At 40.5% G+C, this 25,116-nt stretch overlaps 1 protein-coding gene and 1 long non-coding RNA gene across 11 annotated transcripts in view; both read left to right on the top strand.

Annotated features, from left to right (window-relative positions):
* The window catches only part of LOC120404453, a 32,618-nt gene extending 32,477 nt beyond the window's left edge, over positions 1–141 (top strand). For both annotated transcript variants that reach the window (XR_005598003.1, XR_005598002.1), the window contains exon 5: positions 10–141. This is a non-coding gene — a long non-coding RNA (uncharacterized LOC120404453). The remainder of the gene's footprint in view (positions 1–9) is intronic.
* A 7,211-nt stretch (positions 142–7,352) lies between these two features.
* MEIS2 (Meis homeobox 2) overlaps positions 7,353–25,116 on the top strand; it is a 188,806-nt gene continuing 171,042 nt past the window's right edge. For 5 of the 9 annotated variants that reach the window (XM_039537027.1, XM_039537023.1, XM_039537030.1 and 2 more), the window contains exons 1-6: positions 13,360–14,061; positions 15,031–15,263; positions 16,692–16,833; positions 17,376–17,426; positions 18,181–18,231; positions 19,062–19,211. In XM_039537027.1, the coding sequence (XP_039392961.1) occupies positions 14,050–14,061; positions 15,031–15,263; positions 16,692–16,833; positions 17,376–17,426; positions 18,181–18,231; positions 19,062–19,211 (639 nt within the window). In that variant the 5' untranslated portion in view covers positions 13,360–14,049. Of the gene's footprint in view, positions 7,433–13,359; positions 14,062–14,223; positions 14,493–15,030; positions 15,264–16,691; positions 16,834–17,375; positions 17,427–18,180; positions 18,232–19,061; positions 19,212–25,116 lie in introns of those variants that run through there. The other 4 variants (XM_039537025.1, XM_039537029.1, XM_039537031.1 and 1 more) reach the window with 4 other exon arrangements.

Here is a 25,116-nt window from a genome sequence, read left to right as displayed (position 1 = left end):
TATTCTCAGATCAAACTGTTATCCTGAATTTATAGGCTGCAGCCAACACCTTATCAATGGCTGAAATCTGAAAACAACAGATCAAGGAGCCTCTGGGACAAACAATATTCTTCTTGCTCCAAAAACAAGACCCATTTGTAACACAGAATAATTTGGAGTTAAACCTAGGTAGGGGAAGAAACTTAGGATAATTCTCCTCATGACTTTTGGTTCTTTATAATAATGGTGTAGAACTGTAATTATACTGTCTTCACAAAAAATAGAGCTGATTTCATACTGCAAAACTATATTTCGAAACAGGTGTTCAGATTCCAAATGGCAGTTTAGTTTGTCGTGTTTGTATCCCTTTTTACTCACTATATTTGAACATTCATACAAACAGATGTTCATCTCACAAATGGGTGCGATGAGTGTCCTCTGTGCTTTTATTGACTTAAATGGAAGCAGAATCAGATGTGAATATTTGTTATTGCTTTTTGCTGTTAACCTCCTGTTTAAAAAACTTCAGCCAATCAGTTGGAGAGCAGAACTAATACCATGTGACTGAGGTAATCAGTCATACATCAAGAATAATGAATTGCAAAAAGTCTCAATTAACATTTTGCAAAGGGCCCATAGACTGAAATTTGTTTGCCTAAACTATTCTTGCTAAATACAGAAATAAGGATTGATTATGGGGCCCTAATCCTTGTTTGAAGTTTCTAGGTGCTATCATAACACATATCAATAATAAAGCATTTGAGAACATAAAATAGCACTATATTGACCAGCTAGTATGTGTTCAAAATAATTTGATCAGCTCTTCCACCAAGAGAAAAACTTCTGAAAAAATGTTTATTTTAACATTGTGTGTGAATGATGTAAATGAGAAATTTTGAGTATTTAATGTAAAATAACTATAAATATGTAGCTTAGTGATTTTTTCCGCTAGAGCCAGGATCATGCAGCTAAGTGACATGGCTCAGCTGTTGTGAAGTACAAGGTAAAGCCAAGTGCCCTCAAACACCCAAGAAATAGTATTATCCAGTGTGACACATGCCTGGATATGTCTTATTGTGATCGTAATATGGCCTCAAGGTAAGAGTACAGGACAAACACTTATGTTTTTTTTTTTATTGTGATATTTCTCTACTCCTAAGAACTGCTTCTACTAGAGCTTTTTATGCCACTAATCAATAGAACTATTAGCGATGGGTTATAATTGCAAATGACGTAATACTAGGAGGTTTATAAATTTGTGTATACTTGCTTTATAAGAAATGTATTAGTATATTGTTGTTTAATCTTGTTTCATCACTTAACAAGCCTGTTTGTTTCTGCAGATGTGGAAAACATTTTAAACTGCAGCATGTATCATGCACTTCATAATACCAGAGATGGTGTTGAAAACATGTCATACAAAAACAATGACTGACAATAGCTAAAATATTAATTAAGGACCTGATCCTGTGAGGTGCCAGGAGCTTATTACTATGCGCTGAAGGTCCATAATTCCTATTAAAGTCAGTGGGAATTAGGCAAACTCAGCACTTTTCATGGGGTGCTCAGCTCTTGCAGAATCAGGTAGACAGCCCTGTCCTGTATTCCTCAGTGAGGCAAAAATCTCATTTAAATCAATAGGAGTTTTGTCTATAGGTTTGGACCCCAAAATATTGAAGGCTATCACCATATGGAGGGGATTGCCTGAAGGGAAGCACAGCTGGAAGGCCGATTCCCTTCAAAAGCATCTTCTCCTCTAGCAGATGAGACCTACAAGATGATTTTCAGATCTTTTGGAGTGTGCAGATCTACATGATTAGCAGAGGTCAAATCTCTGGTTCCCTGGCTTTCTGCATGCAGATTATTATAAATATTATTATATTAGCATAATCCTGCCAGAAACACTTAGGCCAATCCATCCCTGGTGGAACAGTATTGAAGTCAGTGGAGTACACCGGAGATGGGTTTTGCCCTTTGAGTCTTATCAGCTATCTGTGAGGGAAGGAGCTCTGAGTAATTAAAGGCTCTGAATACAATGAGCTGCCTCGTCATGAAACTTCATTGTTTGCTTTGAAGAGTAAAGTCACTTCATTCTATACCCATGTCCTTTGACACCATCATTATTTTTTTATTTAAAAACATACAATTGCCAGCACAATTCATAATCAATACAGCTCTCTAGACTTTCTTAGGTACCCTGAAATTGGTGATGGATGTACTGACAGCCTGAGATTTGATGAGCCTATTTGTTGTTTCTTCTAGTTCCTCTTCATCCACCTTGTGAGGGGCATTTGGTAGCTGCATTAGCCCTTCCACGGCAGTGTTATTTTGAACCTTCCCGCTTAACCTGCCAAGATCCAAAAGAATAAGATTTTTTTTTAAATGAAGAACACCAGAAAAAAATTTAAATAAGCAAACAAAAACAATCAAGCAGATTTTTCCCTTCACAAAATTAGGTGAAATTGTTTTATTTTCTCTGAGTTTTTCTAAGAACCTGTGGTGTAATTAATTTAGCAGGAGTGATGGAAGCAGGCAGATAGGTGATACCAAACATGTGTAAGAAAGAAGTTACATATAAGCGTGGAAGGATGGGTGGGCAGTTGAGTGTTTTCAGGATGCATATAATAAATCTTAAAAGGATGTAAAGGAGAGCAGGGTAATGAATTTGGAAGTTGCCTTCTCAACTGCCTCATCTATATCTGGATGTATAGGCCGTTTTCTTCTGGAGACTGTTGGACAAAGGTTCAAAAACACTTGAATATCTTCATTATGCCTAAATTGTCTTCTGTTGCAGCTTTAATCATGCACAGTGAGGGATAGGACTCAGAAATATGTCCTGGTTGAGTGGGACAAAAAATGTTTCCCTTTTGACCTCCATCCCCTTGGGGGGAGATGCAGCACCTAACGATTGTTTCCGGCGCTGAGATTCTGCTCCCATTTGTACTAAATTTCTGGAGCACATGTTTCTACTGAGTTGTTAGAAGACTTTCTAAGAATGGCAACGCCACCCTGCCTTTGGCTAATGAGTCTGCCCAGGAGAATATCAAGTGCAATTACTTTCAGGGAATAACAACATACCAACGAACAGTAGGTAACGTGGACTCTGCAGAGGGAAACGAAACATACGTTCCTAGGTAGAACAGGCTATGAATCAGAGTTAATTATCCAGTGAAGGGAACAGAGTTACACTGACTCTCACTTCCTGACTCGCACCAATAGATCACCTCAAAATGTGAGCTACTTACAGAAAAACATTTACAAAGTTCAGCTCCCCCCACTTCGTAGCTTTTGTTGTTTTATTCATAATGAATGTGGTTAAGATACATTTTCTTCCCCTACCATTTGCAATGTATGAGATAAGTTGCTCGACACCTGGTTTGTTTGGACCGAAGTAGGAGAGTCAAATAAAACTGAAGAAGAAGTTGGTGGCGATGAGAATGTAGTTAATGTCGGTGGCATATTTAACCTAATGCAAAGTTTAATTCAGTGTTTTACATGTGCACAAACTATCTGAAGAAGACACCATGCTTCCCTCAGACATCATTAAGGAGGTGGGGCAATCAGGCAAGAAGCTACCTTTAGCTTCCGGAAGGTGGGAGTACTCTTCATTGTAATCCGTTATTATCCTAGCACGTAGAGGAAGGGAAATCTGTCCCAGGTGATTTGATTATGTACATTTCTAGGAAGGGGTGGAGGGGGGACGACAACATTTTGGCTTGAACAGTATGAAAAAAGTGTGAAATAGCACTATCCACCAACCAGTCCCCAGGCTGGCAGGAGTCAAGGAGCGGCAGGATTCCACTTTACGGTTATTTTGAAAAATAATAACGCTGATGATCACAAAGAAAAGCTCTCGACCAAGTGTTGTTGCAAAACAGCAATAGGAGCAGCGGGCCAAACTTCGACGTGAAACCCAGCAGAAAAGCCAGCGGTTTGCTCATGGTCAAGATAGCGCTCTCCGGGCTCGGAGTGCGTTACGCGGCTGGAGAGACTGCTGTGGTTAGTAACTTTTCCACGGTCTCTGGGCTCATCAGCGGCTGAAAGTACCGCCCCGGTGGTGCAAAGGCGACCCCAGCTCAAATTCTCCGCCGCGTGTAAACGGCCCTGCGAAGTCAAGGCTGCAGTGCTGAAACAAGGCGCACGTATATTGAGTTTGTCAGGGATCATAAAATGTGAATTGATTATTCAAACAGCCATTGATTATAAGAGAATGCTTACTGCAGCAATGGGAAAGGTTAAAAGGAAATTGACCTTCTGCGTACGTGACATAAAGTCGTTAGGTAAATGAGATATTCATACAGGGTGTAATCAAGGTCATGCTAATTTTATTAGTAGTATTAAACTCAGTCTTGAGCTTCAGTTGGGAGCAGTAAACTGTCCCCTTGGGAATCAAAACATGATGTAGACCCAGTGGTGGTGGTTGCTTTTTTTTTAAAAAAATATCCCGTGCTCCTACAATCGTGCTGAATTACTTTGGATTTACTGGGCCCGATCCTGCGGCCTCAGTGCCCATTGATGGCAACGGTAGGAGCTGAGAGTCTGCAGCCCGTCTGAAGAGGTATTAGCAGCGCACAGGATCGAGCCCACTCTCAGTTCCCATCACGTTTGTAGGGGTGCACACACACCCCCCTCTCCGGGGGTACGTCAGCTTTTAGCCCCTGGGGAATCCAGGTTGCTTGCGTTTGCCCTGTTAGAGACGCTCTTGTCTCCCAGATAGGATGAGAGCGGGTACCAAAAATTAGATGCATTTATGCACATATTTATGCCCTCTAATTATAGAAATTAATCCTCTTACTTAGGACTAAAAGGTAACGTCTGAGGCGTCCCTTTGATGTTTAACAGCATCATTTGGGGCTACCCGTCCAACTGATTAAAGAATAATTGTTGGTAAATGCTTTCCGAGTGGATTGTGTTTAATTGAGGGGCATTCATAATTTTACGGCTTACCGCAAAATGAAACGTAATTAAAAAGAGCAGAAATTCTAACTGATTTTTAGTCTAATCATGTTTATTGTTCAGGCTAATTATTACACGGGCTGGGGTGTTGTTCCCCCTTCCCCCAAAAGAAAGACGACATACAGCGCTCCCAAACATTCCCTGGAAGTTTTTCTAAGTACAATCTTGGGAGAATCTTTCATTGTTATTTTCAATTATAATTAAATGTTTCAGCTTTTTTTTCCCCCTTCTCTCCTCTGTGCGACACCTTGAGATGTGAGAAAGTGATGGCAGCTCTCTTCCCCCAGACCTCGGAGTAATTGCAGAAGGGCTGATGAATTTCTTGAAGAAACACTTGCCACACAGTGCGGAAACCATCTCCTAGCAGGATTTTACGAGCCAAAGTAAACAAAGCACCCCAGGGGCGATTTCCCCCCTTTGCGCAGCTTACTTCTCCATTTACTTCAGAAGTGATCGCACGCACGCACACACACAGACACACACACAGAGATGCACACGACATTTAGAACGTGAATCACAGTTTACATTTCGAAATTCTTACGGCTAAAACAAGCATGTTAATAGACGGTGTTAAGAGGGCTGGTCGGTCAGTAAAAGTACCTGCTAGAAGCTCCGCAGTTAGCAAAGAAACCTTCCCTATTCCACATGCACTCAGCCACCTCTTCATACGCTCTTTGAACACACAGCTCCCCAAAAGAAAATTCAAGTCATCTCAGAAACACCTTTCACAAGCAGTTTCTCCAGGGAAGAGAATAAAGTTACTCGACTAATTTGACTATTTATAGACTCTATAGAGTTTAGTATTTAAGTCGATTTATTTTATTCCTTTTACGAGGCTCTCCATGAAAATTGGAGAGAAGTACCTAAATCAGCTGGCTGCCCCTTAACAAAAAGCTTTTGCTTTTAAAGCAAATGATCGGTTCTGAGATGCCCTTGTCAAAGTGGAGGAGAATTAAAACTGTCAATACTGCGCCTAACTCGCGTTTTTCATTTCACTTCCAAAGCCGCTGAGAGGGGAAACACACGGCGCACCTATATTTATGGCTTCTTTTGCTTCCTTGTTGCAACTACCATCGAAATGTGTATGTTCAGTTCCTTTTTCGCCTCTGCTTTTCAGTCTTCACTAGTGTGATCTGGCTCATTTAGGTGCATCTCGGTCCATTCATGTAGCGCGTACCAGTTTCCTAAAGGATTTAATTGAAGTGTGATTGTAACAAAGTGTTTAAATTCTATTGGGGGAAGTTGGAGGTGAGGGACAATCCACCTCTATGCAAGTGAGAAATAGCCCAAGACTTGTAAAGCAGGGCAGAAAAGGGATTTTAATGGAGCAGTGTCTGTACTTTTTGCTGCAGCAGAGCCCCTGAATCCTTTGATTTAACTGACATAGATTTTCCAGAAATAGGAAAAGGAGAGAGGGGCTCCGGGCTGGGGGGGGGGGTATTTTATGTAAATGAGCAAATCCGAAATGTATTACAAATCCACTGTAATAAAACTGACAGTTTTGACAGTATTGACAACATAAATATATGTTGGAACACAGCACTTTCAGACACTTAACCGATGAAGCAATAAAAAGATTCGACTACAATATTTCAAATAATCGACATTGGTGTTTTGATACATCATTTTTATACCTCGAATCGATCTATCACTCTGTGACCGGTCAATTTTAAGTAAAAATCTGCTGCAATTATTTACGCTATTGCCAATGACGACCTAATAACTGTTTTCAATTAATTACAGCCAAACTAAGTATCATGAGGACTAACTGGCCGTATGTTCTGTTGTACGTCCCTTGCATTGCTTGTATGGAGCACAAACTCAAATATGTATATTGCATTCTCTTTGTGGGATCACACAGCAAGAGGTACAAAGGAGATCCGATTGTTTTAGAAAGAAAACTCTCCATCTTTTGGTAAAACACCGCGGGCGCTGTTCATGCCAGCCTCAAAACTATATTTCTAGGAACCACGTTATATTGTTTTGCCAGCCATTTCTTTTATGCATGAACAAACCAAGCTCTACGCATTTTTTTTAAGTTAAGATCTGTGTCCCGCTTCAGACAATGGGCTGAGAAGATCTTTCAAAGAGGGAAATGGGTACTTCGATATATATTGTGTGTGTGCGCGCGCGCTTTGCTAGTGTGTGTGTGTGTCCGTCCCAGTCATTTCAAAGGGGGTCTGGACATTGTTCTCTGCATACCCCCAAACCTAACTCCAGTATAAAACGAACCTCCTTTTGGAGCTTTGTAGGCAGCGGAGAATAAGAGTGACTATTTTGAGCGAGAGAAGGAAGCTGCAAGTGTAGCTGGTGGGCTCTGTGGTTGCTATAATAAACTGGTTTTGTTATCCATCTTTCTTTTTTAATCCCTAATTTTCCTTTTGTTACGATGCCAGGTTGGAAAGATTTGTTTTATGTCCACGGATTCCTCCAATAAATACCAAGCAAATTGCTAGTTCTGCACCGACCCCACTGCGTTATTACGAAATATTGACAGGTATTTTTTCCCTTTCTGCTTTCGATGTAAATATACAGGTTGTCTGTTTATGCCAAATAGTTCTGATCTTCACGTGTACATTTCGTACAGCCTACAAAATATGAAAGACGCGCTGTCCTTTTACATTAGCGCTTCAGATTCAGTGCATAGCTATATACAATTCTAGGGGTGCCTATTCAGGTTGGCTTGGGGTTTATTTTAATGCCTCTCTTAACACACACACACACACACACACACACACACACACACACACACAAGCCGCTTCAGTGGGTTCCGATTTAAGGACGATAAAATTATCCTAGAAGGAAGTTGCGGGGGGTTAAGGGTGGGTAACGTAAAGATTTCCACCTCCTATGTTTCTCCGGGTGAGTGGGCTCCCGGATTTGGAATCCACTTTTACCATCACCTCATGAGAAAGGCTTTTCAGTGCTAAGCTCTGGTCTCATTTAACTGTTCAAAGCAAAAAAAAGAAAAAAGAAATATTTGGGGGCTGAATGGAAAAAGCGCATTTCTGAAAGTGTTGGAGTCCCGCCAGATAGCGCTAGAGGGCTGTTTATTGAATCGCTTCTTCTCTTCTGTGGGATCTTTAACAGAATAAACAGGAGAGAGAGAGAGAAATAAGGGGGGGAGGGAAGCCACCCCACAAGTGCCGTTTTAAATCTCTGGAGTTTATTGGGAGAATAATAGGGACTTGCAAGTGAATAGAGAACCTAGATCTCTCTGGGTTCGTGTTGTTTTTTAAAAGAGAAAGAGAAAGAAGAGGCGGGGGGAGGATGTTAACAGGTAACTAAATGAACCTCCTCCTAATCCAACTTCCAAAGATCCCAATCATACTGCTGTGGAGGTCAAGAAAAGTTCACCGTGATGGGCTACCATTGACTTTCTGGAGTGGAAAGATTTTCGAAAAGTAATAGATTGCTGAAAAGGTGGGGGGGGGGGAAGCAAAGCACATTATTGGAAAAGGGGGGGGGAGAGAGAGAGAAGAACTAAATGAACCCAGCGAGCTGACGAAACTAAAATCTACTTAATTTTAAAGGTCATTCTAGACCAGACCTAGAAAATGATGCAGCTGCCTGAATCCACATATTTAGTGAATAATTTAGGGGAGAAGTGGGGGAAAAAACAAATGATAAGAATTAGATTGAGATGAGTAAAAACGGATCAAGTTATAATATGAACCCTATTCTTCGTATGGGACAGTAAAGGAAATCAGCAAAGTGCAGTTCTTGTGTATGGGAGATTAAAATGTGGAATATTCCTTATAATAAAAATAAGAATGGAAGAGTAACATATTACACTTGATCTTCTGGATAGTATACTGAAAAGAAAACTTCCTGTGGATTTTGATACACGGTTATGATTATATTAGTACCCTACAGACCATTGAAACAGAATTATTTCTTTCGTCATTAAATCTGATGCATTTCATTCAACGATATTCCAATAAAAATACAAATTAAAATATTCAAAATAATTCATGTTATTCTGCAATATCCCTCACCTTTCCATTATAGTTTGTCTGCAAATGTGGAGGATAGGTTACATTTCTGGATACAATTTGCATGATCCAAAAAACACTTCAGCAAACAAACAAACAAAGTAACATTGAATAAAGTTACAAACAAGATTAAGGTTCAAATAATTTGTCCCTTCAGCCAGGCGTCAATTATTCTAACAGAGGTAGGAAGGCTAAAAGGATTTAAACCACGCAAATTTAATAAAACAGATTAACAATATGTACTTTCCAAACTGTTAGGGACCCCAAAGTAAACTACCCAAAATATCTATTGAACCAAATGACTGCCTATAGGAAGTAGAGGATTTCCGAACAGTAAATAGTGATTTCGTGTAAGCATAGCCTGTTTCCCCAAACTTTCTATTTGCAATAAAATATGGCACTGTGCATAAAAGCAATGGCTTAACATAAACAATGGAATATACTTCTTACAGCTAAAATATTACCTGTTGTGCAACTCCGGTTTTTGCAGGGGCTCTCAGAAATAGAAGCAGATCTCAAAGCCAGCAAAAGGCTAAGATGCCACACTTCGGAAAGGCTGATTGAAAACAGACTCTAAGTTTTAGCGGATTTTCTCTCTCCCTCCCTCCAAGAGCCAAGAAGCCGATTTGGGAGTTTGAAAGGAATGGGTTTCAGCGTCCATATTTGTTCTGGTGCACTTGTAAAATGCGATTTGAAGAGGATCTTTAGCCCTCTGATTGTCTTTGTATTGTTTTTCTTGAAACGGATCTTTTGCCCTTAATGAATCCCCACGCAGCTGGACAGCTCCTTCTCGGACACTGAGAGCTCTAACCCCGCACTGACCCCAATTTGACACCACAAGATGAAATTTTACCGCCTGTTAAAACCATTTCCAGCCTCGGCAAAAGGAGCTGGCTGTTGACGGAGATGCACTGCCATACCGGACACCTAATTTCTCTTTGGACTTTGGTCTAATCTGAAGGGGGGAAAAAACGATGAGCCTCTCTCACACTTTTCACGGGGATCAGCCTTTGTTGTAAGTGTGTGCACGCGAAACTGGAAATCAGCCAATTTAATCTCCCTGAATTACTGGTTTTTAAAAAGTGTATCCCACCATGGGGAGGGGTGGGGAGGGAGAAAAAACCTACCACTACTAACAAGAGCTAAGAGTTCTGGTGCTGCTGTTTCTTACATTCCTACCTAATCCTGAATATGTCCAAGGCTTCATTTTGGGACACTAAATTTAGATCCTCTACTGGCTAAACTGTAGCGCTTTAAACTCTGTTCCCATATATTGTATGCTTTAATCCACTGGGATAGTGGGGAAAGGTTCCATCTTTCTTCTGCCCTGTGCATACAAAATGACACAACGGGGAGCATGAAAAGCCTTTAACTGGCCATATGAAATTTTACTTTCTATCAGTTTAAAATCATTTTTAAAAGTTGGTCTTGCTTCTAGGTGGCACGCACACGTCAGGGCTAGCCGGCTCAGGGGCTTTAGTTTAAAATAAAAATTGTGAAAAGAGCAGCGTTTGGTACTGCAACATATTTTAGCTATATTTATGTTGCTCTTTAGCAATCCTTTACTCTGGAGAATTGAAATCTACATTGAATATTATGAAAATCAGGCATGTGAAAAAATGAAGTATAAAATAATGCTGTAATTAATGAAGCACTCTTATTTGTAAATCAAGTGGTGTAGAAACTTCTTTTTTACAAGGAAACGGATAAACTTTCATCGCGATACACCCAGCCTGGGATCTGAACAAATACATGAAGTCTTCGGTGGAACTAGATTACTTGTATACAGCTACATTACAATGAAAGACCCTTTCTTGTATCATATTGAACCTATTTGAAATTAGACATACAGCTGTATTCATTCTGCCACTGTTAGAAAACAAGTGGAGAAGCTGCACATATTTAAAATATATCCTAGAAGCTTGGGTATATTGGAAGTACCATAATCAAATGATTCCGATGAAGTTTAGGAATTTGGCATCTTTTTAGGGGGGCGAAAAAGCAAATACCATTCATCAATGACTAGATCTCTACAAAAAATCTGTTAGAAAAGTACAGCTGTAAAACTAGGAAAGGATTTGCATAACCTACTGCTCTGTAGGTCTCCGTGCACCCAAAGGATTAGCCAAGTATTCATTACCATGAATATCTTGAATTGCGTTACCGATTTATACGACAGAGTATAAAATACTGCACAACAAAACCGGCTTTTGCCTTGCGAAATGAATCGACTTAACCACTGCTTGAAAGAGATCTACATACTAAGGGCTTTTTACTCACCTTTCTTTATAGTCCCGTGAAAGTCAAGTCACAGAATATCGGTTGCTCTTAGAGCTAGCTTTAATCTTGGAAGAGATCCTCTAGGGGAAAAATAACCGATCTGCTCTTCGCCTTCTGACGCTTTTTAAGCAGGGTGCAAGTCTGGCTAAAAGTATCTGAGTGACTTTTCTCCATATTGCTCTCATATTTGTAAATACAGGCTGCTCTGCAGGGCTCACCACTATCAGAACTCGTAGGAATGCCCACTGGCGTTTGTCAGCCCTCCACACTATCTTTCTTTATATGTGAGGGCTGATTTCCCGCAGACATCATTGTTATGATGGCTCATTTAATCAAACTGTTTAATTGCTCCGGTAATCACTATCATCATCACAGGTACTCAATCATTCATCATTTTCGAGGGGTTTATTGACCTCTGGAGCTCATTCTGTATGCCCATTAAAATCTAGCCAAATTTCTATAATTATCCTTTGGGGTTTTTTTTTATTCATTCATTCAGTTAGTTAGTTAGTTAGTTAGTTAGTTAGTTAGTTAGTTAGTTAGTTAGTTTCCACAAATCTTAAAATAACAATAATAAACAATCCCTAACTGACTCAAATACATTTTTTGCTGTGTATGTTTAAAAGCCATCTATGTATGAGGCCACATTCACAACTGGGTACATACATAATCATTGATAAATCCCACTATTAACGGGATAGTCTGTTTTAGATTTTATGTGCAGGGGACCGTGAATGAGAAAAAAAGGGTGGGGGTGGGGTGGGGAGGACAAAAGTGCAGCAATCGATAGTTTGACCATCGCTCCTCCCCTAAACTTCAAGCATCCCCCATGATTGATGATCTTGGGTAGCTTTGGTAATTGACTGCTCTGAGGTAAGGCATGTTTTAGTTCCAGCAAAGTGATTGGGCGAGAGAAACATACCAAAATTAACGTGTGTGTGTGTGTGTGTGTGTGTGTGTGTGTGTGTGTGTGTGTGTGTGTGTGTGTGTGTGTGTAAAAGTTCATTGGGTGCTCAAGGAGACTGCACCATCTCACTTAATTTGCTAAACAACCCTACTGTAATTAGCACTACCATTAGAAGGCATTATCGAGTTAATACTTAAGCATACATTCCCCAAATACAATACAGATATATAGCAAGGTCCAGCTACATACATACATACATACATACATACATACATAAGTACATTGTACACACAAGACCCAGTGACTGGCTCAAAATAAACGTGCAAACAAAATCTACATAACATTTTGGCTTATCATACAAAAGAGTAACCATGACTTTGTTTTAAAGCCCCTTTCAAAGACCAAAAACATCATCACAAAACTAAAGGGATTTCCCTCCTCCTTCCTCCCTCCCTCCCTCCCCCCCAGACATCACAACTGCGGTTGAGAGAAGCGATCATTTAATGAAGAACAATGCCAAATATAGTTTGAATGAGGTGTTCTCTTCATGTCCTGGAAAATTAATTTTTTAAACAGCGTAATGAATTTGCACAGGAAAGAAACCACAATTTAAACATAACATTCTGGCAGAGACTCAGTACTTTGTTAAAGCAAGCTTGTTTCCTATGGAAGATCAACTGTATATGCCCCTTTACATTTTAACTGTCTATTCCCACAGACGTGCATACCATTCGCAGCTACAGTGGTATCTGAAGATTAAAAATTTGTTAACAATATGCTAAACAACGCAGTAAAGCAGGATATACTTTGCTGGTAAAATAATCTAGTGCAAACCAAACCATGTCTAGGCTTCTATCGTACTTTTCTTCTTGCTTTCTGCAGTTTTCCCTCTTCCCCTCTCTCACACAAACACACACTTTCTCTCTTCCTCCTCCTGTGTCTACCTCTTTCTCACACACTCTCTCTTTCCTATATGAAAAGGAAGGTTGATTTGCTATGGGTATGATCTGTTGTATGGCTCCCCCCATGTGGAGTTGAAGCAGTCCTGATTACATACTCTGCATATCACAGGCTTTATTCTCTCTCTCTCCCTCTGTGCTCTCCTCTCCCTCTCCCCTCTCCCTTGTATGTGTCTCTGTTGTAGGACTGGCTATGGCCACCACTACTTCCGGGTTCCGTCATTTCATTCTCCCGCCGATCAGCGCTGCAAAACTGAGCCTCTTCTATAAGCCAGCCAGCAGCCAACCTGCCAACACTTACTGACACTCACTCATCTCAGAGAGAGAGAGAGAGACAAAATACCTACCAGGAAAAAAGAGAGGGGAGGGGGGAAGTCCAGGTTTTGCAAACTATTCAATTTTTCTTCGCATCTTTCCCCACCCCCCTTCCTAGTACTTAAAAAAAAAATCCCAATAGCGATCCTAAAAGGCAAAACCCAAACGCGGAGTTACTGGAAGAAGAAACCGGGGTTAAAAAGATTCCTCCTCTCTTCTTCATCATCATCAACCATCGTTCATTCACTACCTTGACATTCCCTGGCTTTGATTGACAGCTGGAGTGGCAAAAAGCCATGAGACACGACAGTTTGGTTACATGTGGGTTGCTGACGGGCCGATCGTAACCTTCAGTTTGGGGGCTTGACAATTTTTTTTTTTTTTTGCTTAGAGAAAGAAAAAAGGAAAAAGAGAGAGAAAGAGAAAAAGGAAAGAGTGAGAGAGAAAAAAGAAGAAATACACGAACATCGTGGTTCTTGGCTGATTATTTTTATTATTATTGTTATTGTTATTATTATTATTTACCCAGACTGGAGAATAGGCGAAGTCTTAAGTGGGTTGCCAAAAAAAGGAATCTTCTTCACTGTAAATCACTTTCTTTTCTGGACTGGGATATTAAATATACGACACATCCAGGAGTTTATTGGAGCGCAGACTGATGGCGCAAAGGGTAGGTTTAAATCTCCAACACTTACCTATATATAAATCCTCTCTTAAGAGGGGCCTGTCCGATTTGCTCTCCTCTGTTGCTGATGATGATGGCGGCCAGTATTAAAAAATAGCAGCAAAAATTATTCACCAGCTTTGTGTGTGTGTGTGTGTGTGTGTGTGTGCGCGCGTGTCTCTCTCTCTCTCTCTCTCTCTGTGTCTCTGCAATTGTTCCACGCTTTTTTCCTCTCCAGCTTTTCCCCCAGCAGCGCGATTTCCCTGCTACTCTAGCTGCTCAGTAGCACGGGTTTCACAGGGGAAGGCTTGCTGCTGCTGCTGCTGCTGCCGCTGCCTGGGATATCTAAACATATATCTATACACACATATATTGCTGCTTGTTTTGTCTCTGACTTTGACAACGACAAGGGGAATTGCTACTAAATAATGTTTCTGGTAACTTTCAGATTATTTCCCCCCTCCCCCCATGCACCCTACCTTCTCCTCCCTGCTTCCCAGGGTTTAGTTCTTTAGTTAGTTATTTGCTTTTGATTCTGTTTATTCATTTATTTCTGCTCTTTGCTTTCTAATTCAGAGTAACTCGAGTTTCTCCCTCATTTCCTTCCTTTTCATCCCAGTTTCCTTGTTAGGGTTTCTTCTTCCTTGATTGAAGCGGACCTCCCCCCCCTTGTACCTCTTCCCCTCCTCACGCGGCCCCCCTCCTTCCCCAACCCTTGATAGCCTCTGCTCTTTATTTTATTTTATTTCATTTTGTATAACTCTCCCTCCGTTGTGGCTGTTCCTGTTTGGTTTTGCTGTGTTGTGGTCTGTCTGGGTGCTTTACTCTCTTCTGACTTTTGTTGTTGTTGTTTGTTTTTTTTTGTTTTGTTTTGTTTTTTCCTCCTCCTCTTCCTCCTCCTTCTTTTTCTTCTTCTTCTCTCTCTCTCTCTCTCTCTCTCTCTCTCTCTCTCTCTCCTGGCCCATTTTTTGACAGTACGATGAGCTGCCCCATTACGGCGGGATGGACGGAGTAGGGGTGCCGGCTTCCATGTACGGAGACCCTCACGCTCCCCGGCCGATCCCCCCGGTTCACCACCTGAACCATGGGCCGCCGCTACACGCCAGCCAGCACTATGGAGCGCACGCCCCGCACCCCAATGTCATGCCAGCCGGCATGGGATCGGCTGTCAACGACGCCTTGAAGCGGGACAAGGATGCGATCTACGGGTAGGTACATGCAGGGTGACCCTGGCGCCATAGCCCGGCTTGCGGCGTGTGTGTGTTTTGGACGTGGGGAAGGAGGAAGAGGAGAGGAAGGGTGGGAGAGGGCTCCCATCTGTGGGCATCGGGCTGGCGAGGTTGAAGGGGGAACTGTCTCAAGTCTGCTTTGGAGAAAAAGACGTGGGAGACACGGCTCGTGAGGGTTTTAGGAGAGTCACAGACACAAATCACTGCTCTGGAGGGAGACCGGCAATGTGGCTTTTTATTAGTAGTAGTAATAATAATTAATAATAAATAATTTTTAGTCTGATGACATCGGAGGGAAATACAGTACCGATAGGAAATGTGCACCAGAAAATACACCCCTATACGTGAAAGTTGTTTTTTCCTTTTCTTTTTTCTCTCGGAGAGGCAGAAGTTAGGAGCTGAGACAGAGGGGGTGGATATCACAGCACTGGATTTTAGCTGAAGCAGTGTTGTTCTGGTTGATCAAGATGCCATAATAACACTCCTCTAGCACTGTAAATAAAGAGGTATTCAAATCGCGGAAGACAGAGTAATAACAGAGAGGCTCACTTCTGGCAGACAACTCTTCTTTGAAATGGAAAAAAATGGGAGGCAGTGAGTTAAGCTTCCCTGTTTAGAAAGAAAAAAACTAAAAATTAAAAACCCCAAACCAAAACAACAAAACCCTGTACCAATGCAATGCTTTGGGAGAACGACACAGGTTCCTTTCAGTGCAGTAAATTACTCCAAAAGAAGAGCTAGTAACCTCTATGACACAAGGAGGGCCCCCGATCAGAGCTACAAAGGGGGAAAAGTGGCAAACACACACTTACTACTTAACACAGAGATATTTTTTTCATGATTACTCCAATTATGGGAAAATATTTCTAGAAGTGCTTCTCCCTCCCCCTCTGCAGCTCGGTTATCTAGACAGCTGGTATTTTACTTGGGTGTGCTTTCTAAGCCAGGAAACTTCACCACATTTTTGCTAGCAGTCTCCTTTAAAAATAATAAAGAAAAACCCCAACTACGAAGTAATGCAAACAGTTTGCGTAACAGTGTTTCTCATTTTGGGTTCTAGCTTGGGGGTAGAGATGGGATTGTCCCGGTTTCATATTATTTAAAGCTGTGGCTAAAAGTGTAGGATTCACAGCTGAGCTACTGTAACGGGTGCGTGCGTTTGTTTTGTTCGGTGTTTAGGTTATTTTTGTCTCTGGTTTGTGGGATTTGAACAGTACATGCAGTTTGGGATTTTACATTTTTTAAATATTTTTTGAAGTTTTCATTGTATTTGCCCGGTTTGAAGGCGTAGTTGAGGGCTGCAGGGTGTAGTGTGTGTGTGTGTGTGTAGATATATACTTGTTGATTAGAGCTCTTCTTTCTTGCCTCTTTCCCACCTCTCTTTCTTTGTGTGTCACTGCCCGGTAGGCACCCGTTGTTCCCCCTGTTAGCGCTGGTCTTTGAGAAGTGCGAGCTGGCGACCTGCACTCCCCGGGAGCCTGGTGTGGCCGGCGGGGATGTCTGCTCCTCGGACTCTTTCAACGAGGACATCGCGGTCTTCGCTAAACAGGTCCAGCACCTTTTCACAGCCCTACGACCCCGCTTCTCTCCCTACCCCCACACAAACCACCTAGCACCGCACTTTCAGAGAGAGGGAGAGAGAGAGGGGCTCTCGTCTTTTGATTCCACACTGGAACTGGGGATTTTTAGGGAATGGAGTGGAAAATGTGTTCTGCCACCGATCCGAACTGGCCTCATCCGAAAAGAGTCGGTTCCAGACTGTTAAAACTAGTTCACCCAACTCCTCGCTCCCCCCAAACTCTCAGCCCCACCAACCCAATCCCTGTGATCGAGTTGTTAGCCGGACACACTCACCCAGAGAAATAAAAGAGATCAAAAAGGAGAGGGCTCTGAAAGGACAGAGGCAGCGGGCTGGCTGCAGTTCACACTCTTTTCCACATAAATCGTTATTTCACGGAGCGTATTAATATTTTAACCTGGCCTGGGCGTATTTCGACTCGCTAGTTTGTCACATGTTTTTCCTTCAAGTTATTCGCATACAGGGCTTTGAACCAGGGCTTCGATTTACACTGATTTTCCTTCTTCTCGCAGGTCCGCGCTGAAAAACCACTTTTTTCTTCAAACCCAGAGTTGGACAATTTGGTAAGGCTTCCACGTTTGCCTTCCCGCCCACCCCTTTGCTATAGTTTGTGATATTAATAACAGGCACCTTTCTAACACATGAAGGGATCACTGTGAGTGAGCAGGCTGGAGACGGCCGAAAGTTACAGGTTCAGCCATCAAGGGTTTAGGACCGGGGAGGGGGAAAGCAGAAAGATTAAAAAACTACATCCAAGAGGCTTCAAAGAGCTTCACTTTTAAAAGTGAACCAGGGCAAACTCTGAAGTCCCCACGCATTGCGAAGCTGTGTTTAAAGCCGCGGGAAGCGACAGTGAAGGAAATAACTGCTTAAGAAGAGAGAGCTGGAGATTTCTAGCGCAATTCTTTTGCTAATGCGGATGATTTCAATAGTAAAAGTGTCTAAATCCTCTTGTAAAGAAGATGCCAAACGATGCATCTTGAGCGTTTCCCCTTTTTTTCTTTCTTTTGAGGTAGGGGTGTGTGTGCGTTTGGTTGCTGTGCGGACCCTCAGATATAAGTGCCGGGGGAGAGGGAGGGGGATTTCTCTAGATCCCAGTGAGACACTAATCACCGCTCTTAAAATAAATATGATAAAAATCAAGTGCTTAGGGTTAAAGTTGATCAAAATTGCTCAAGCGTGACAAGTGAGCTAAAAACCTGGCTAATGAGTGTGCGCCCTGACAAGCCCCCTCTCTGCCCATTGGGGCTCGCAGCTCAGCACAGACCCCAGTGCGTCCTTCTCGCAAATAACTCCTCGCTCAAAACTTTCTTTCAGATGATCCAAGCAATACAAGTACTAAGGTTTCATCTTTTGGAATTAGAAAAGGTAAGACCAAGAAACTGGGGACTGTGAATCCCACTCCCCCCCCGCCCCCAAATGATTTGTTGTAGACACTTATAAACATTGCCAAAGAATATAGGGGAAACGCAGTTTGATATTGTAACCTGGGCCCTAAGAGCATGTGACACTCGACAAACATGCTGAGCCCAACCCGGCATTTCTTTTTAATTGTTGTTTGAATAGAACCTTTAAAAATAGTTTAGCCCCTTTACATTCACCGGACTCTTTCCTCAAATGGATGCGATTTCGCTGAGTCAGAATATTATTTTCAAAATGAAATAACCCCTGCTCTAATCCAGATCCCATCGCCATATTAACCTCAGTCAGCCTTAAATATTGTGATTAAGCAGGAGGTGACGGGGGTAACTGTGCTTTGAGATGAGACTGGGATCTTTTCAGAGCATAGGCGCACTTATTTATTTTTCCAAGTCCTGGAAATACATACATCTCTGCCCCGCTTCAAACAGATCTCATCACAAGTTCCTCGCTATACCTGGCTGGATTGAGTATGCTCCAGCGATATTGGCTAGGTCCAGTTTCCAGTGTTTTGATGTTATCACCAAATCCGATTTTCCTCTATAGACTAGACTGAGCCCAGTCTCTCTCTCTCTCTTTCTCTCTCTCTCTCTAACTTGTTGCTGCGGCCAGTCTCTCGAGAATAATATGTGCTGCAACAATTTCTCTATTGTTTCCTTGCCTTCAACTATTATGCCCCTTAATTAGAGTTACTCGTGGAATAGATCACAGAGTTTCTCTTGCTACAAAAAAAAAAAAAAGCTGCAATCCGATATTTTGCCTTCCTTTTTTTTTTCCAGGTCCACGAGTTGTGCGATAACTTTTGCCATAGGTACATTAGTTGTTTGAAAGGAAAAATGCCAATCGATCTAGTTATTGACGAAAGGGATGGCAGCTCCAAATCTGACCATGAAGAACTCTCAGGATCTTCCACAAATTTAGCCGACCATGTAAGTCCTCTTGATCCCTTTATAGCATTTTTAAAGACTCTAACCTGCTTAGGAGTCGCCTTTCTTTAGCCTGTGTAAGTCTCTCTCTGCCCCCTCCCCCATTCCCCTACGAGTTTTAAAGTTCTTCTTATAGTCGATTCTTTCCCCGCCCCCCTTCTCATTCTATCTGTAGCATAAGGAGTTTGCTTATGATTTGTTAAGTTTCCTGATCTGGGCGACTTGCAGCGCTAGCAAATTGTCTGTTTGATGTGGTGATCGGTGCTTTTTCTGCTTTGCCAACCCTGTAATCAATGCAGCAATGCAAGAAAACAGAGGGAAAGTTTGATGATTCCCTTCCCCCCCCCCCGCCGTGTGCAGATGACAAGTGCTGAGAATTATTGACAGTTTTACATTGCATTAAGAAAAGGGTTAACACATTGGAGTTTCCAATGCTTTTGCTTTATAGCAACTTATTGTCAGAATATGGACTTATTGCCAAGTGCCCGAAGCATCTTCATAATAAAAGACAGTAACCTTGATGAACCAATTATTAACAAAGTATTACAGAAAGCTGGAGAGAATTATGATTGAGTAACCGTAGGTTAGCGGTTGATTTTAACACTTTAGTAGTTGGTGAGTTATTGTTATGTGTGTAGGACTAAACGTTGGTGCTCATGATAAGGAGAGTGGCTTTTCTTCTCTGGCTTGTGTTTTGGTGCAGATCTTGTGATGCTTTAGAATGTGTATATACAAATAAATAGACATTTACAGTGGGGAAAATGAAAGAAAAGATTGCAGCTGGTAGCGGAGAAAAGGGAATGAAATAGCTATGGTTAAAAAGAGTGGGTGTGAACTATAGTTTATTTATAGGAATGCATCCCTGGGGAGAAAGGGGTTTACACAGTTTTAGGTTCAATTGAACTCATAATCTAAATGATACATCTAATATTTTAGCCGTTGAAATATTCATTTAACACCCGGTGTGTCTTAACCATACTCTGCACAGGCGCCTAGTTGTCTTTTCTTGTGTGGTAAGAAATGTAGATTTGAATTAATAGAGAATCAGGTTCCTATGAGCTTCTTTTTATATTTAAAATATGTTGTCTGCATATTTAATAATCGTATTTGATCTATATTGAAATCCATGGTAAGAAATAAAATAATATATTTTAAAAAGTCTCCAACCCAGAGTGCTAAAAGTTCCAGGACACTGAAAATGGTTTATATATTCCAGGCTTTAGCTTTCAATTCTTCATTTGTATTTGGTAAACCTTGAGGGGCTACATTCTTATGATAGTGTGCATTTTAGACTTATTATTTTCAAATAAAAATGTATGCAGCAGTTACTGAAAGTTTCTCTGCTTATCAGTTATCTCATCTGTAGATAATAGAGTCTATGAGGCATGACAGTAGTTTTAAAATATCTGTTTTATGGCATTTTCAACCCTAAATTTGTATGCACAAGCATTAAGGGACTAGTAGAAAAGAAATTTAAATGAGTGGCAACCTGAAAGATATAGGCTCATTTTGTATAATTCAGAGCAATACAAAAAACCTACATGGTTTTTTCCAGTACAGTTTCTTTACAAGAGTCTGTTTCAAGTGGAAGTGTAGAAATGGAGCACGCTGATGTTTATATTGAAGAGATTAGATAAACTAGCCTGTTTAGGGTTCTGGCAGATGGCGAATACTCAAGCCAATTTGCAGTGCTCCATTATAATATTTAAATTCACACACAATGATAGGACAAGGTTGGAAGGGGTTAGCATTTTGATAATTTGATAACTATTATCTTCACTAAGAAGAATCTCCTGTTGTTTTTGTGGCCCAAAAACCAAACTCAAGTAAATATGACAACCCATTTATCTTGCACCCTTTAGGGTTTACCACTTCATTGGGTATTATAATTTAAAGCCTTTTTTTTCCTGGAGATTTGAGCTATAACATTTTTTACTTTAGCCCCCTGCTATTTGTTTTGAAAGGAAGCAATAATTTGTGCAACCAGAACACCAACTGGGAAATGAAGAGTTGTATCATAGTTACATTTTATTCATGCGTTTTGGGACATGTGTCTCCTTATTGGATTTTTTTTTAATGTTAACTTGTTTTCCCACCAAAACTTTGGAACTCTTCAATATCTATATACACACTTCACTGGGCTACATTAAGGAATGTTTATACTGCGCTGTACTATATTAAGGAGTAATTCACTTCTGCTTCTAAAGAAGGAAAACCTTTTCTATTTGTTGGTATGCAAATACCAGAATAAAAATTGAAATGTTCTTTTGTGAGCATCTACCTAAGAAATGGAATAGTTCAAGCATGCAAATTTGTCCAGTTTTACTCTCCAGGTTATTTTGTCATTGGTTTGATATGCATATTTAATACATAGCCCCAGGCTAGATCTCATTTGGTGAAAATTGGTGCAGGGGTGTTGATGATCCCCTTCAGAAGGACAGAGACAGCATGTTGTTTCCTCTGTTTTATCTGTTGGCCCACTGTTCTGATCCAAGGATCTTCCCCCTGGTTTTATTTGCACATGAAATACTAGAAGCATTTCAACTGATTGGCTATGAATAATGACAGCTAAAAAGAAGTGTAGTTTAATTTGTTGTGTGCCAAGGTTTCTCTTGTGGAGGTGACAGTTTGTGACAGCTGTTTGACACCCCCAAAATCCATACACCTCTCTTCTTATTAAGTGGTATCAAGCTACATTGTGTGTGTGTTTTATGTGTATGTGTAGGGTGGTGGTGGTGATGGCAGCAGTATATTAGGTACTAATGCAGCTCTCAATATTATTCCTTTTGCCAGACTTGAAAATATAGCTAAAGGAAAGTAACTAAAAGAAATATGAGTCTACTCAGTATTTACAGTGTGACTTCTGAAAGTGGGATATTCAGATGCTGTATATTTCCTTTCTAGAAGTCTACTGCTGTGATATTTATACAACTTAATTGGGGGAGGAGGGGAAGGAGAGGAAATCATTGATCTCTGCAGAAGCAATACCTGTGCTGGAAAAGCAGGCAGTCTTATGCAGTCTTGTCATATGTGTTTGGTAATAAATGAACATATTGAATTTTATTTTAGTGCGTTATTAACTGTTACGTAATACAGTGAGTGTAAGGGGGGCAGAGACTTTGTAAATCAAATCGTGTAGTGCTAGTCACTAAAAAGCTGCAACTTTTGTTATTATTCTGCTATGTTTAGTAAATATAACAGCCCATAATTAGTGTTTAAAATTTTAACATCCTAATTTTTGTTATTGTTCTGAGATATTAAGTGTAGATGGAAAGAAGTTAATTACAGCCATGCCCTGCCTGCACCAGATCAGTTAAGGGGGTATAGGGGACGGGTGGGAAACCTGCCCAAACTGCAGTTCAAGTTGAGTTTCCCAGCTATGAAAATTTATCATTGTTCAACGTAAACATGTAGGGCCCAATCCTGCATTCCACACGCACTAAACTCCCACTGAGGTTGATCATAAATCTTTTATTTAAAAAAAAAAATTATCCCAGTTTGAAAACTCTATTGCTCATGGTATTTGAAGAATCATAAACTTTTTCAAAGTCTATAATATTTCTCTGCTTTGCTTTATTTACATTTTCTTTTGTGCATAGCTTTCACTGATACCATACAATTCTTCCCTGAGTCCAAATCTGAGTTAGGGCCTGATGCTGCTCCCATTGAAGTTAATGTCAAACATCCCGCTGGCTTCAGTGGGATCTGGAGCAGGGCCTCGGTCTGCTCGACATTTGTTTATATGCTGTAGTCAGTTGAAAATTGAAAATTCAGTTGAAACTGATCATTCATAAAATGTAATTCAAAATAGATAGATAAAAACATAGCTATCTCTTTTTTTATAAAATAATCTTTTCCAGGTTAGAAATCTGATGCCCTAGCAGTAACACATAAATGGTGGTTTGAATGTTAAACCTTTCTGTTGGCAGATCAGGATACGTTAACTCTCATTATTTTGTATTTTTTTTAATATCAAGTTGTTTGATAGTATTCTAATACTTCTTTTAGAAAGGTTCGTGCTGAGCAACCTAAAGGTGTCTTGCAAATCAGAAAAATTAAAAATGGGGGTCTCCTGTGTCTGCCATAGGTTGTATAGTCTTGCCTATTGGTAAGATTTCATTGTCAGCTGAGCAGTGAGCAAATTAGTAAGGGCCTGATACTGCATTCTCCATGCTCCACAAAATCCCATGGACTTCAGCAGGAGTTGCAGGATCAGACCCTAAAGGTGTCCTTCTGGTTTGTCAAATGTCAAAAGGGAACCTAGATAGTTATAGCAACAGTAATAAGGCAAACACTTTTATATAACCAAGTTTCTTGTGTGTAGTTTAACATTTGGAATGTTCTTTGTGATCTGCCACCATGTGTCATTGTGGAGGCTTCTAATACACTAAAGATTGTCATATTTTTCTGGTTTTTGATTGCTGGTGCCTTTCCTAAGCATTTCAATACAAGTAACTGTAACTATTTTTATTTGATTAAACTTTATTGTGCTCCCCAAATCTGAGAGATGATCGTGCATTTCATTATCTCACTGATGTTGGCATTTCCTCTTTGGTTTAGGTGTTTATCTGATCCCAAGTTAGGTTGGAAAATTATATTTACATTGGGTTGTTTTTGTTTTTTTGCATGATAATAATTTAAAAGTAGTGGTATCACTCCAGAAGAAGTGTTGCTAGGTAGAATTAAAAATCTTGACTGTTCAGGTCTTGGTTCTATACAGATAGGTGGTTTACATGTTTGATTCAAAGTTAAACTGATGACTACAAAAGTGCAAGGCACCTATATATCGTTTAAGAATGATGCCACTTTCTAGGACTGTCAACAGTTCTTCCTGAAACTTCACTCAAATGCAAAGTCAATGTGGTGAGACTGTCAAGATTTTTTGAAAAATAGTCATGTATGAAACTTGCACGTATGTATACATAAGCAAATTACTTCTTTTCAATAGACCAAAATGCCTTGTGTTTTTATTTTACTTATGTAATGCTGATAGATAATGCAACACTGCTTTTAAGTCTAGTCAGTAATATATTAAATACAGATCTGTGAGAAACTAAGCCTCAGTGATACAGAGCTTTGACTTCACTGTAAATATATATATCGAGCCAAATTAGAATTTTTCATACTCTATTTATTTATTGAAAGTTTCTTTATATATGTTTATTATTGCCATTCACTACAGCAGTCTCTAAGACCTCATATCCTGAATTACATTATTATATCCTATATGGGTGTATATGAGGTTTTTGTCTGGCTCAGTATACTGTGTTTCGATATATTAGGGCATGCAGGGCCAAATTCTTGTTGTCTTAATCACGTTAGTAGTTCCATTGATCTCAAAGGTGCTGCTTGTGTGAGTACGGTGAGCAGGACTTGGCTCATAGTCTCTGGGAAAGCGGTGCCATCATGACACTTGTTAAGATCAGTTGCAAAGTTGATTTACAAGACGTTGAGTGAAATTAATTTTAAGTTATCTTAATTGCCAATCAGATGTGTAGCTGTTTTATTTACACACCATGGTTGTGTAGTTTCCACTGTTTTATTGGATAAGCAAAATACCTGGGCCCAATCCTGCATTTATTGTCCGTCTAAAACTTCAGTTAAAGCCTGTGGGTGGACTCCTGCTGAGCTGACTGTACTCACAAGAGTATCATTTGAATTCAGTTGGCCTGATTTTGATTTTACTTGCACCATCATAAATCAGAAGTAACTTCCCTGTGGTTAATTGAGTTATACCACCATAAAACCAGTGTGAGATCACAATCAGCTCCAGTGGGACTGCTTGTCAGACTTTGTTCAGTGGAAGTTTTGGGTGCACAAGGAATGCACAATCATCTGGCACGACATTTGCATTTACATAGCTGTCTTGCAAGAGTTAACCTACCAACCTTTGCACCATAACAAGACA

This window comes from Mauremys reevesii, linkage group 4 (assembly GCF_016161935.1).
Source record: "Mauremys reevesii isolate NIE-2019 linkage group 4, ASM1616193v1, whole genome shotgun sequence".
In the NCBI taxonomy this organism is placed as follows: domain Eukaryota; kingdom Metazoa; phylum Chordata; order Testudines; family Geoemydidae; genus Mauremys; species Mauremys reevesii.
The sequence above is the reverse complement of the archived record's forward strand: the minus strand, read 5'-3'. Positions and strand labels throughout refer to the sequence as shown.